This window comes from Equus quagga, chromosome 3 (genome assembly GCF_021613505.1).
Source record: "Equus quagga isolate Etosha38 chromosome 3, UCLA_HA_Equagga_1.0, whole genome shotgun sequence".
Classification (NCBI taxonomy): Eukaryota; Metazoa; Chordata; class Mammalia; order Perissodactyla; family Equidae; genus Equus; species Equus quagga.
Genome location: NC_060269.1, coordinates 54,401,927 through 54,415,803, shown reverse-complemented (window position 1 = coordinate 54,415,803; position 13,877 = coordinate 54,401,927). Strand labels below are relative to the sequence as shown.

Below are 13,877 nucleotides of genomic sequence, written 5' to 3'. Positions count from 1 at the left end.
TTGTGTAGAGGGGAATCTTTCTCACCACTGGATTTGGGAAATCCAAAATATCCTCTCTTATTTCCTTAGCCCTGGGACTAGCTAAATATTTTCCCTTCTGCCACCTGTCTCATCCTTTTCCAGTCTTTGCCTCTCAGCTCAGTAGGCACGGTCTCTACACTAGGCACTGTGCGTGATACAGAGGTGTATGACGTACAGGTACTGCACTCAAGCAGGTAGCCAAGTTTATAGGATCATTTATTGGCATGCATATAGTAACCCCTTGGAAAATGTGAAGTTGAATGAAGCAAAGCCAGTAAGGGGAGTTGAGGCCAGGCCTTGAAGAGAAATGCAAAAGAACTTCCTCAGGCTGGAGCAGGGAGAAGAGGGGTAGGAGATCGATTGATCGGCTCTGCTCGTTGGCAGCCTGAGTTGAGCATGTACAGAAATGACCACCGCTCCCCACTATCTTTCCCCTCCCTCTGTTTCTAACCCATGGGTTAACACACACATACTGTGAGCAATATTAGGTAAATGGGGGTCTCTGGTGCAGTTTCTCTGGGATGCTTTTTCATCATCCAATAAATTATTACCTTTGTCTCTTCCTTTTTTCTGTCATCGTGTCTCTAATGGAACTGTGTTATTATGGCTTCAGACTCTTTTTCCCCAAGGGATTTTTACTGAGTATGAACTAACTCATTCCCAAGAAAAATTCCTCAGTGTTATATCCCCTTGTGGGCCCCTCATAATTCTATTTCTCTCCGAGTGGACCTTAATAATTCCAATTTTCCTACAGAGTTTTCTAAAGAAGTTTTTTTCTATGAAATAATTTTATTTTCAAGCAATGTTTCCATTCTGAGGAATTTATGATGCAGGTGACATCTTAGTAAAACAATTTCAAATGATGATTGTTATCTATGCTTGGTCATCAGCAAGAACATTGACACTTAGAGTTTGGAATGAAGAAGAGCTGGCCGAGATCTGGTTTTCCTAGCAGAACAAAGAGCAGAAGTGTCAAAACAGACAAAGATTCAAGAGATGGTTTCTGTGGAGTGAGATTGCTGGGAAAGCTGCTTTTTTGTACATTTGCTTGCAAAAAGAGACAATGTTTTTGATTGTACTGAAGCTTTTTTTAAAATTTTGTGGAGTTGTTTTTGGCTTTCTAGTCCAGGAGATACTTGTACAATAGAAATGGTTTGACTTCTGTTATTATTGGCTGGGTAAATTTCATCAAGGTGGTGACATGTGAGAAGTGGTTTAGCCCTTAACCTTGATCAAGACATCACTACCCATAAATGGTAGGAATCAAGTCTGTGGATGGAGAGTAAACTGCTCTTAGGTTTGTGTTTAATTCAGCACACAAGAATTAGAGGTAGGATAGGCAGAATTTCAGGAAATTAAATCCATAATCTGAAATTTCCATTTTGTCCTAAAATGTCTACTTCTGCCTTCACCAAGCCTGAGATGTGAACTGGTGAGTTTTTTGAGTTGTTTTACCTGCTTATCCTACCTAAGTGGAAGACAGGGATGGACAGTGGAATGTCTAAAACAAGCAAAAACATGCAGGCAGAAAGGGAGAAGAAAGAGAAGCAAAAGGTTGGGTTAACACTATACCGAAATTAGTAGCTAGATCATGAATAACCAAATATCCACAGAAATAATTTTAAAAGATCAAATCAAAAATTGAAACTGTAGCACCCTATAGATTACAATAGTAACAGTACCGTCTGTCTCCAACTAATGTACTCTTTTTTTTTCTAGAAAGAAAAAAAGGGTTTGTTGAAGTTGCTTTCTGGCGCCTCCACTAAACGTAAGCCCCGAGTGTCCCCTCCAGCCTCACCTACCCTGGAAGTGGAGCTGGGTGGCGGCGAGTTGCCTCTGCAGGGAGCGGTGGGTCCTGAGCTGCCACTAGGGGGCGCCCACGGCAGGGCAGGCTCCTGCCCCGCGGATGGGGATGGCCCGCCCACAGCGGGGGCTGCAGGCGCGGCTCTGGCCCAGGATGCTCTTCACCGCAAGGCCAGCTCCCTGGACTCGGCTGTTCCCATCGCTCCACCTCCTCGTCAGCCGTGCTCCTCCCTGGGCGCTGTCGTGAATGAGTCTAGGCCTGTTGTTTGTGAAAGGTGAGTTCAGTGTTGTTCCACGAGAAAACTAAGAAATGCCTTGAAGGCTTTATGCTGGAATATTTATTCAGATATTCAAGATATTTTCCCGCATCCTCCAAAGTTTTTTTAACTGAATTTGTAATAATCAAGCACTGGTTTTCTTTTACTACTTGCTGCAACATACTCTAGTCTCTACTTTTTCCTCCCGTATTTCTTAGACGGGTTGGGCCCCCAGCCTTTTTTCGTGTTTTTTCTTTAGACAACCACTTCAGAGCTGTATCCGGATGAAATCTGTCAATCACTGAAAACCTGTTTGCCTCTACTTCCTTCCAACTTCTCTTCCATTGTCAGCAATCGCTTTCTTGTTTTATCCTTTGCCCTTTTTTATTAAAGGTTCACATCAGTACCTGCTTGTTGTAAAGCAGCTGGAGAATTCTGCCCACTAAGAGAATTCTCTTTCTGTTCTTCCTGAGCCAGGAGAGTGTGGCTGAGTTCTCAGAGATCTGACTCTCCTCCTGACCCACTGACTTGGTTCGGTTACACTCAGAACAACGGACCCTGTTTTAGTGATTCTGGCCTTGAATAATGATTACAAATGAGGGCAGTTCTGTTTGATACAGGCACTGGGGTTCTAGGAGTGCATTAGGAAAGAAAAAATATATATAATAAGACAAATATCTGCTGAGATAATATGAATTAAAAGTGAAGCACTGTTTGTTGCCCAGAAGAACACCATGAAGTAAACTAAAAATAGTGGACCGCTTTCACATAATGCAGAGATACATAAACGTTTGTTTTAAGAAGCGTCATCTGTTTTATTGTTTCTGTAAGCTTTATTCCCTCTGTATTGCATTTCATAAATAAAGCAAATTTCTAATGGGTGGAGGTGTTGCCTTTAGGTAGCATTTTCTCTGTTACTGATTTGAAATCTTACTATGAAGTGTTATGCCTTAAAATGTCTTAAATTCACCTTAATTCTGTATTTCAGATGAGCATTTGTACCCACCAAAATCTGAGGCCTTCATTCATATAATTAGGGGGGCATAGTTTTTTACCAAAAAATAAACTGGAAAAGAATAAACTTCATACAACCTGTGTGCATTAAGTACAAAGTAGACAATTTATTACATATTTTTATAGGGAGGTGAAATAATTTCCTGGAGTTCTAATCCTTATAAAACAAATTTTGGAATGAGACATTATCCTAAAAAGTATTCCTTCCCCACAAATAAAATCATTCTACCTTTTCCCTCCTCTATTGTGCTCTTAGTAAAGCTTTGAAATTTTGTCCTAAAATCACTTAGTCCTTTGTTCAGAGGGTCAACCCTTTCTCCTGCGGTATTCCTCTGCTTTCCAGGGATTGCGCCTTCTGGCCCTGGCGTTAGTCCAGTGACTTGTTTACTTTCTTTTGGTCACAAAGGCTCCTCTTCCCCCCCAGGCATTGATCTGTGGGTTTTCATTCGTGCCCTGCGTCTCTGTCCTCTTTTCCCTGTCATTTGTGGTGTTTGTGTGACTGTTCTGAGTGATGGTTCACTTTGCCCGTACTCTCCCTAGGCACTGGCTTGGGCACTGCCGCCTCCCTCCCCCATTATACATTCCTTTTCAGTTGCCAGATGTCCTCAATCTCTGTGGCTTCTGCATTCCAGCCCCTTCCTCTTAGAGGAGCTCATTTCTAACAGCAGGCTCCTGCTGTTCAGTGCATCTGAAAAGGAGAAATTGCTAATGCAGACAGGTGATGGCGATTCGGGGAGTGGGAGATGCCCATCAGATAGGGAATGGGGAGAGTTTAACGATGGGACAGATGGGCACGGGCCCGCTGGAACTCTCTGGCAGCTTTTTTATAACCATTTCAATCTTTACAAGTGGGAAAGGGGTCTTTGGAGAAGATTTCTGCTCGAGTTTATATTTTTACAACCCATGTGTTCAATGTGATATTAAATATAATAGCCAGCCTGATCAACTTTTCACACCCTTTTGCCATCATACAATGATAAGTGATAGTAGTTATTTGCTTATAACTACTATCTATAAAAACTATAAAAACAACAGGAAAGATGTATGGAAACAAGTAGTATAGGAAAACGTTCTATTATCCACTGGGAATGAAATGTTTTGGTTAGGAGAAAGCAACCAAGTATATCATTTAGGGATTACCTGTTTTAATATTTCAAAAATTTCAACACAATAAAAAGTACTTAATGCTCAAAGTGAGGGACAGATTAACTTTCATATCAGTATGATTCAGAAAACCTTTGAGGGTCTTAGATTCCTTGATTCACAATATAAATATCAACAACTCCTGCCCTGGCAAAGTGCAGACACAGCATGGGATTCTTTTGGTAAATTTTTACTGATTGAATTTCAGAGAAATATTTTTCAGTGTATAATGTTGGTGCAGTGTAAGATAGGATTCACCTACAGTTTACAGTGAGAACGAGCATAAAATTTCCTCTCAAACCTTGACCCTGTCCCATAAATCTCAAGTAAAAGAATGCGACCAGGGCAGCCAGTGCTGTCAATGGAAAGAAGCATTCACGTGATATAAAGACTTCAGCAATCTCACAATAAGGAGGATGAACCTTGAAGTGTGTTGACAGGTCTTGGTGTCAGCTGAGACAAGTCTCTAAGGAACAAAAGAATTCTTTTGTGTTTGTTAGAGAGACTGAAGAAAACATGCAAGAAATAACGCTACATCCTGGAGGCAGAAAATGTATAATTGATGACAGCAGACATAATAGAACTAATATTTTAGGCTCTATTTTAGAAGGATTGAGGAAAAACAATTAGGGAAATTGCAAAGAGAAAATAGATACAAAATATTTCAGAAGGAATGGCAAATAAAAGAAAGTCTGTAAGACAAGTTTTTTTTTCTCTTACCCAAAAAAATATACAGATAAAGGGCTTAAGGAGACACAGCAAGTCATCTCTATCTGTATATTTTTAAGTTTAGGAATTAAACTGATAACCACATACCTATAAGCCCATCTCCTAAATTAGAAAAGACCCTATGGTCTTTGATCAGGGATTAAGCTAGAAGACTTGGAAACATACAAATTGGATAGAGAGAGATTTACAGAAAGGCAGTCAAGCTTAAGCAGTATGATTAATTTGAGTCAGTGACAATGAACCCACTGGGCGAAGCAATCGACATAATTTACTTAGACTTCAAGCAAGCTACAGCAAGCTAGTATGGTTTTGCCAGTGAAATACTTAATTAGATATTAGATTGCTGTGGCAGCTGGCAGAAAGCAGTAAAAGGTTACCCACCCAGACCAGGGTGATGGACCGGGTACCTCCCAGAGTCACAGGGGGTCCAATTTGGTCTATACCAGGGGAAATTAGAAACAAAAATGTATGAACTACAGAGAACATGAGAGAAGCCAGAAAAATAAAGGACGTAGAAAATTTATACTAATAAAAAATTGCAAGTACCCATTTAGATAGAAGCCAGAACACTGTAGCCCAAACCAGGAAGATTGGGGTTGGGATGTCAATGGAGCTTCTTTAGATAGCAAGCCTGTTTCTCGAATTTCACCCTGGTAACTACCACCAAAAACTGAGTTAGGGTCACACAGCCACCACAGGGCAGAGGCCATTCAAGGCTGAGTCTGTGAGCCACACTGTACACCCCACACTGCCTCCCAAGTTCTCTGTTCACAGGGAGCAGGAGGAACTGTTCAGTGACCAAGTCGCCACTCAGCTTTGGATGTTTTGTTTGTTTGTTTTTTAACTAATCTTTCCATTATTTTTCTTTACGCAATTATTCATTCATCTTTTTTTTTACATTGTAAAATATACATAAAATTTACCTTTTTTTTCAAGTGTACAATTCAGTAGCATTAAGTACATTTGTATTATTGTATAACCATCACCACTATCCATTTCCAGAACTTTTTTGGCATCTCAAACTGACACTCTGCACTCATGAGGCAATAACTCCCCATTCTCTCTTCCCCCCAGACCCTGTCAACCATCATCCTACTTTCTATCTCTGTTTTAACTGTTCTGAGTACCTCATAAGTGGAATTGTGTGATATTTGTCCTTTTGTGTGTAGCTTATTTCACTTAGCATAATGTTTTTGAGGTTCATCTATGTTGCAGCATGTGTCGGAATTTCATTCCTTTTTTTTTTTTTTTTTTGGTGAGAAAGATTCACCCTGAGGTCACGTCTGTTGCCAATCCTCCTCTTTTTTCACCTAAGGAAGATTAGCCCTGAGCTAACATCCATGCCAATCCTCCTCTATTTTTCATATGTGGGATACCTCCACAGCATGGCTGATGAGCGGAGTAGGTCTGCACCCGGGATCTGAACTCACAAACCTGGGCTGCCGAAACAGAGCACGCAGAACTTGGACCACTCGGCCGTGGGGCCAAGCCCCCCCACCCCCAGGAATGTCCTTCCTTTTTAAGGAGCTTTGTACATTTAAAAAAAGTCTTACTATACACTTAGGCCTTTTCTTTTGTCATTCAGTGTGTTTGTTAAGAATTATCATATGTACTATGCTAAGTGGTGTGAGGCATATGAAGTGAATTTACCATCATCTTGCCCCTCAAGCAGCTTACAGTCTGGTAGAATAAATGAGACAGGGATGCAGATGGTAGTGATCCAGTGCAGAATCATTGAGTGCTGTAAAAAATATCCGTGAGGCCTCTGGGATCTGGTCAAGTAGGAGATGACTTCCAGCCATGGGGCTGGAGAAGATTCCACAGGGGGCATTGGAGCGAGGCTTCAAGAGGCTGATTGGGTGTGGGTGGGCAGGGGGTCGTCAAAGGGAGTGCCCAGCGTAAGCAACCACAGAAACCAACGTACTGAGGGGGGGAAATAAAGGCCGTATTTGGGGGACGTGTTCGGGTTTAGAAGAGTGTTTGGTACATTCTTGGAGATAATAGTAACTATAGCTGTAAAGAGACATTGAGGCCAGATCACTGAGGGCTTTATGTACCAGGTCGGGGATTAACCTTACTCACAGGCGTTGAGAAGCCCGTAATGATTTTTGAGCAATAGATAGCTACAAATAGAGTCGCCAGTTAAGAAAATGAATCTGTTAGTTGCGTGTAGAGTGGAGTGAGGGCGGGAAGAGAGTCGAGGCAGGGCGGACAGGTAGAGTATTTGCAGGTGGCAGGTAGTGAGTTCGTCCGCCAGGATGGTGGCAGTGAGCATGAGGAGGAGGGGATGGGGTGCAGATTTTCAGGGTGCATCAGCAGATCCCGCAGAGTTCACAGGGGAGTAACCTTTGACTCCTGATGTTCACAACATCCCAAAGCCCCATTCACATAAAGACAGCGTAACCCAAGTGAGGCCGAGGGTGGAGCCGCACTTGTGAAGGACCCCCGCAGCTGCGCCTTCCATCTGTTTGTTGATCTGTCAACATTCTGCTTGGCAAAGCCTTTCCATGCCTGAGATAGTTGGCCAGTTGTGCCCAGTGTTTGGCCGTAAGAGTCTGTATTAGAAATCTGTATGCAGACACCTCACAAGGCTCAAGGCCAGGATCCGAGCTGGAAGCTTTCTAAGCAGAGTCTGTTACCGCCGCACCTGGTAGTCTTCATACAATCGAGACTGTGTCACAGTTTCCATTATGCACGTGGTTTCTCCTTCCACCCCCCAGAGGTTTATAACTTAGCAATGAAAATTTGCTCCCACTGGGAACTTGGCAGGAAGATTATGTTCTTAGCCCAGCAGCAGTTCTAGTTCAAAAAAACTTTTAACAAAATTGGTTTAGTGCATTTTATAAAATGCAAATATTAATCTAATTCACTTCAAGTTTTTCAAGAACTATTTTTGTTCCATTTCACCTTTAAGGCAGCTCACAGAGAACCAGTGGGGAATACATTTCATCAGAGATATTCTGAATATGGTTTGAGTCACGTGTACACGTTTTTCCAGAATTATAAAGCTTTGCTCAAATTTTTGAGCAACTTTCACATTGCTTTTTACATGGATTTTTCAGCATGTTGGCATCAGACTTGAGAATTCTTATCTGGATTCCTTCCTTCATTCCTTCTGAAGGAAGGACTAGGCTTCTTCCTTCAGATAAGTCCGTGATGAAATTATTTGGCCTGCTTTTATTCTTTTTTCTTTTTTTTTTTTTTTTGAGGAAGATTATCCCTGAGCTAACTACTGCCAATCCTCCTCTTTTTGCTGAGGAAAACTGGCCCTGAGCTAACATCCGTGCCCATCTTCCTCTACTTTCTATGTGGGACACCTACCACAGCATGGTGTGCCAAGTAGTGCTACGTCTGCACCCGGATCCGAACCAGCGAACCCCAGGCCACCGAGAAGCAGAACGTGTGAACTTAACCGCTGCGCCACCGGGCCAGCCCTGTCCTGCTTTTAAAGATGTCAGGGAAGGCATTCTAAAATCCTAACTGTGTCATTCTAAAGTTTGTCATGTCTTATTATCAGGCAGGTCTTCTCTCGGTGGTGACCTGAGTTCCTGTCCTGAATAGAGGTGGCCAGCTACTGACGGGCCCATCCTTCACCTCCTTGAAGCACCAGGCCCCGCTGCTGTTGGCTGAGCCATATGATCGTAATGGGAGCCAGCATTTTGGGGTGTGAACTATGTGACAGACAGCGTGCTAAGAGCATCACACTTACAATCTCACTACATTATGTGATAATACCTGTTTAGTCCACTACAATCCTATTCTACAGATGGGGAAACTGAGGTCGAGAGAACTGAGATAACCGGCCAGAAGTTAAGCTGCTCCAAATGACCTTAAAGGCTATGTCAACCCCTCAGGCCAGGGCTTCCCCCGTAGTGCCAGGCCTCCTCCCTCGTTCCATGCTTGCTTGAACCCTGAGCCTGGTGGTCTGTAAATAAGCATATTTGAATTAGCTGAACCTTCCTTGGAAATGATAAGCCAGCCTCCATGCTGTGCTTTTGCTTTAGACTTTGGGGAATAATTTGGTCCCTGTGCCCAAAGTAGCTCGGGAATTGTTTGGGCAGCCACTTAGCCTTTGTAGGGATGCCTTCTTTAGTGGAGTAGTAGTCTGGGACTGTCACGTGGTCCTTCCTAATGTGAGTGGATTCTAGTTTTTATGAAGGGAGATTGGTGAATCTTCTGAAAGGACTAGTCTCTAATGGTTTTCATGAGTTTCAGGGCAGTTCTATAGTATTTGTTCTGTCATTTTTTAAACCATAACATTCTTTACTTGCAGCCAAGAGTGGGTCCTATGAAGCTTTAAATTCACTTTCTGGCTTTGAGAACTAAATGAAACTAGAAACTTGAAATCACCTTTATAACTGAATACTCAGTACTTAGCATCCAACCAAGAAAGATGTATCTCCACATTTATTAGTTATCCATTGCTGTGTGACAAATTACCCCCAAAACTTAGTGGCTTAAAACAACAATAAGCATTTGTCATCTCACACTTTCTGTGGGTTAGGAATTTGGGAGTGGCTTATCTGGGTGATTCTGGCTTAGGGTATTTCTTGAGATTACAGTCCAGGTGTCAACCTGAGCTACAGTCATCTGAAGGGCTGACTGGGGCTGGAGGACCCAGTTCTAAGGTCCACGCACACCACTGTTGGCTAGTTAGTTTTGGCTTTGAGAAAGAGACCTTAGTTACCCACTGTGGGGTCTTCTCCATAGGGATGTTGAGTTGCCTCACCCATGGCAGCTGATTTTTCAGAGTGAGTGAGCCAAGAGAAAGTAAAGTTGAAGCCACAATGCCTTTTATGATCTACTCTCAGAAATCACACACTGTCATTGTCACGGTATTTTATTGGTCACACAGGTCATCTCTATGCATTGTGGGAGGTTGGCTACCATACACCACCATTTTTTCCCCCTTTGGTTGGAAAAGCAAGAGAGGAATAAAGGAGAGTAATAATGCTGGAAAAATAGAGAAGGATATAAGGATATGGAGCATAAAACAAGTCACCTCCCTCTGGCTTCCATGGCTGCTAACCAGAATTTTGCAGAAGGAAACTAAGGAGCATGGAAAAAGGGGGATAGGTAATATTACACTGACAGGGCTTTTGGTTGATAATTAGGTGATAATTACCCCTTTTCCCACTGATGTCTGAGTTGAGAACCAATGGAGAAACAGACAGGTATCAGACTAATGGAGATCAGAAGGTCAACCTCATTCCTGGGGGTGTTGGATTGAATTTGTGGCCATGGTCCTCTCCTCCATCTCTGGACCTTAGCACACCCTCCCCGAGGGAGAATTGGGGTACATGGGGCAGATGAACTTCCGTAGAATTGCTGCCTCACCCATGGCAAACCCCAGTGTGAGGAACACAGAGATGGACTTCCAGACCCACTTCCCGAAGGCAGGCCTGACCCCCTGTGCTTACAACGTGGAAGCAGAGGCTGAGCAGAGCCCACTCAGCCCAGAGGCAGGCAGTTCAAAGAGGGCTGAACTCCCCTGCTCAGCTGTTTCTCCCAGTCTCACGAATCGAGTAAATTCACTCCTTTCTTCTTGGAGGAGAGGGAAGGGCAGAGACGTTTCGTGTCCTGGGAAATGGAACAAAGCTCTCCTTCTGTATGGCCAAGATACAAACACTGGGAGGGGATGGGAATGGCTCTCCCTGTAAAGGTCACTCAAATAAACCAGTCTGGGTCATAGCGGACTGTTACACGTATCCAAACTCGGATAATACCAAGTCTCTACTAAGCAGAGAATAATGGTATTTTGAGTTGTTTTACAAACATTGTTAAAAAACTCATGCTACATCATGGTCATGTCTAAGGCTATATAGACTAATAGTGCACCATTTTTATCACTACTTTGACCAGCTTAACTAAAATGCATCTCTCTTTTCTAGGCACAGGGTGGTGGTTTCCTATCCTCCTCAGAGTGAGGCAGAACTTGAACTTAAAGAAGGAGATATTGTGTTTGTTCATAAAAAAAGAGAGGATGGATGGTTCAAAGGCACGTTACAGCGTAATGGGAAAACTGGCCTTTTCCCAGGAAGCTTTGTGGAAAACATCTGAGGAGACGAACATGGAGAACGCTTAAAGTCACATCACACAACAAAATAGCACAAAGCAATTTAATGGAAAGAGCACATTTGTGGACATCCAGATGGACAGGTGATGAGCAAAGGATTGGCGTGTGACCCCAGTGCCCCCCAGCACAGTTAGACCAGCGAGGAGTGTGAAGAAGGCGTGTGTGTGGGTGTTATCGCTCTGGATTCTGATGTGTAAGGTGTGCCTTGTACTGTCTGATTTACTATACAGAGAAACCTTTTTTAAAAAGATATATAGCTTAAATGGACAATTGTTTACAAGGCTTAACTAATTTATTTGCTTTTTTAAACTTGAATTTTTCTTGTAATAGATAAATTCTTTGGATTATGATTTTAAGAAATTATTAATTTATGAAATGATAGCTAAGGAGAAGCTGGATTATCTCCTGTTGAGAGCAAGAGATTCTTTTTGGTGTAGAATGAACCGCCCCCTCACCCCCCTACAATGTTGTATTTTGTTCTTTAAGACAGAAATGCCGGTTCTCTAAGTTGGCTTTCCTCTTTGGGAAACCGAAACACACAACTGAATCCGTATCAATAAGGGCCTGGGGTAGGGAGACAGAAACTTGAGAGAAAAAAAGTTTGTGATTCCCTGTCTTTCTGGTTGGCCAGGAATCACCCTTAAGACCTAATCCTCCATTTAATTTTTTGGGTTTTTAATTTCTCTAGAATGAAGTCAATGAAGGGATAAGGAAGAATAAAGCACAACCCTGAACAAAAATGTATTCAGGAATATATTTAGTTTTCTAACAGAAGCAGCTCAATTCATTGGTTGGCAGTTGGGAAAATTGAAGTTGTACTCCTGTCTGAGAATGGCTCTGAAGTGTAATTGCCCATTTTACCCCAAGTCATCTGCATGCCCGGGACACCATAAAACATTTGTGAGATAGTGGTGGTAAGTGATGCCCTCGTGCCAAGTCAAGGCTATAAGGAACACTGTGAAAAGTTTACATTCATCCAGCGTGTTTCTTTTCCCACCGTCTTGCATGTGTTACTGGATTCCCACAGTAATATAGACTGTGCATGGTGTGTATATTTCATTGCAATTTCCTGTTGAGATGAGTTTGCACTCAGAATTGACCAACGCAGGAGGTGTAAAATAAACATACTGTTTTCTCTACCCCAAAGCCACTACTGACCAAGGTCTCTGAGTTCACTCGCTCCCTCCCTGGCTAAGGCATCCATCAGCCATTACGCAAATCATCAGTGAAAATGCTCCTTTCTGTCCTCCCGGCTGGCAGATGTAAAGGATGCGCCAGGAGACCGCTCGTGTGACTGTTCCCTTGCAGTTCTGGGAGGCTTGGCGTGAGTGAAAGTGCCCACACCTTACAATTGTGGCAGGATCCAGCTGAGCCCGTCTTTTTATATCCATTCTTTGATGTCATTGGCCTCTTCTCCCAGTTTCATTCCGGTGCCACGCAGTCGTGGGTCTGGGTAGTCCTAAAAACAAAAGGAGGGAAGACAGCCTGGCAGTGAATGAGATCATTGCTACAGTTTTCTCATTAAAAAAACAACAAAAAAAAAACCTTTGCATTCTTTTGCTTTTGAGAATTACAACTGGGAAATGGAAACGTGAACTGAAAAGTCTCCTTGCAATAGCAAGAGGTTTCATAGTCTTAAAAAGATATATTATGTGATTGAAATGAAATCATTCCTAAATTAACCATTTTTTTATAAAACACTGTACATTATGTTCCTGTGTGTTGAATTTTTAAAAATACTTTACTTGGATATTCATGTAATATATAAAGGTTTGGTGAAATGAACTTTAGTTAGGAAAAAAAGCTGACATCAGCTTTCATCTGTGTAAGTTGACACCAATGTGTCATAATATTCTTTATTTTGGGAAATTAGTGTATTTTATAAAAATTTTAAAAAGTAAAAAGACTACTACAGGTTAAGATAATTTTTTTACCTGTCTTTTCTCCATATTTTAAGCTATGTGATTGAAGTACCTCTGTTAATAGTTTCCTGGTATGAAGTTGGTTAAAATTTCATCTGTTAATAGATCACTTAGATAATATAATGTATGGGTTTTCTATTGGTTTTTTGGAGACAGTAGATGGAGATTTTGTAACAAGGGCTTGTTACACAGCGATATGGTAATGATAAAATTGCAATTTATCATTCCTTTTCATGTTAATAATTTGAAGACTGGAGAAGAGGTTCAAGATTAAAATTTGATGTTCAACCTTTATGGTGTCCCTTATGTCAATCCTTAAAATTTTGCTTTTTTGTTTTTTTAACCTGGAATACATTTGACTTAATTTCTACTCCATAAATGTTCTTTGCGTGTACCTCAAGCAGAGGGTGTCTACAGTAATCAGCTTGGTGGTTATCACACACCCCTCCAGCTAACAAATCGGTTCCCCAGGAAGCTTAAAGTCTTCTTAAAAGACTTGGCGAAGTCTCACCAGGGACTGTGTCACTCTTCTGCTCCTCTCTCCCCCTTCCTGGTGACTAAATTAGTCTGGTGACTGCTAGAAGTTTTATCTTAGCCATAGAAGGAGTACAAGACCTACAACCGACTCTATGCAATGTAGATCTCAGCAAGGCTTGGGGACATCATCTTTAGTCTCACCATGATTTTAATCTTCCATGGAATGCCAGTAAGTCGTTTGGAAGACTGTGTATGTCATGTTGAAAAATATTTTCCTAATTTAACTTTTTGTTCCTATCAAATTACTTATCAGAGTTAAAAATCAGGAATTCTAGCTGGTATCATAGCTTTGCCAAAAGCTATCTCTGTAAACACCCGAGCAGGTCACTTATTACTTGGTTTCCCCTTGTTTGCTGCCCCACCTCCCTGGGTGAA

At 42.0% G+C, this 13,877-nt stretch overlaps 1 protein-coding gene across 7 annotated transcripts in view; it reads left to right on the top strand.

The window, feature by feature from the left end:
- The window catches only part of SH3RF1 (SH3 domain containing ring finger 1), a 158,230-nt gene extending 144,971 nt beyond the window's left edge, over positions 1-13,259 (top strand). Inside the window, exons 11-13 of one of the 7 annotated variants that reach the window (XR_006887930.1) lie at positions 1,741-2,099; positions 10,859-11,126; positions 11,732-13,259. Coding sequence is in view for 3 of the 7 variants with exons in the window: in XM_046656335.1 (XP_046512291.1) it covers positions 1,741-2,099; positions 10,859-11,027 (528 nt within the window). In the remaining 4 variants the exon portion in view is untranslated. Of the gene's footprint in view, positions 1-1,740; positions 2,100-8,180; positions 8,236-8,484 lie in introns of those variants that run through there. The other 6 variants (XR_006887929.1, XR_006887931.1, XR_006887932.1 and 3 more) reach the window with 6 other exon arrangements.
- Positions 13,260-13,877: the final 618 nt, after the last annotated feature.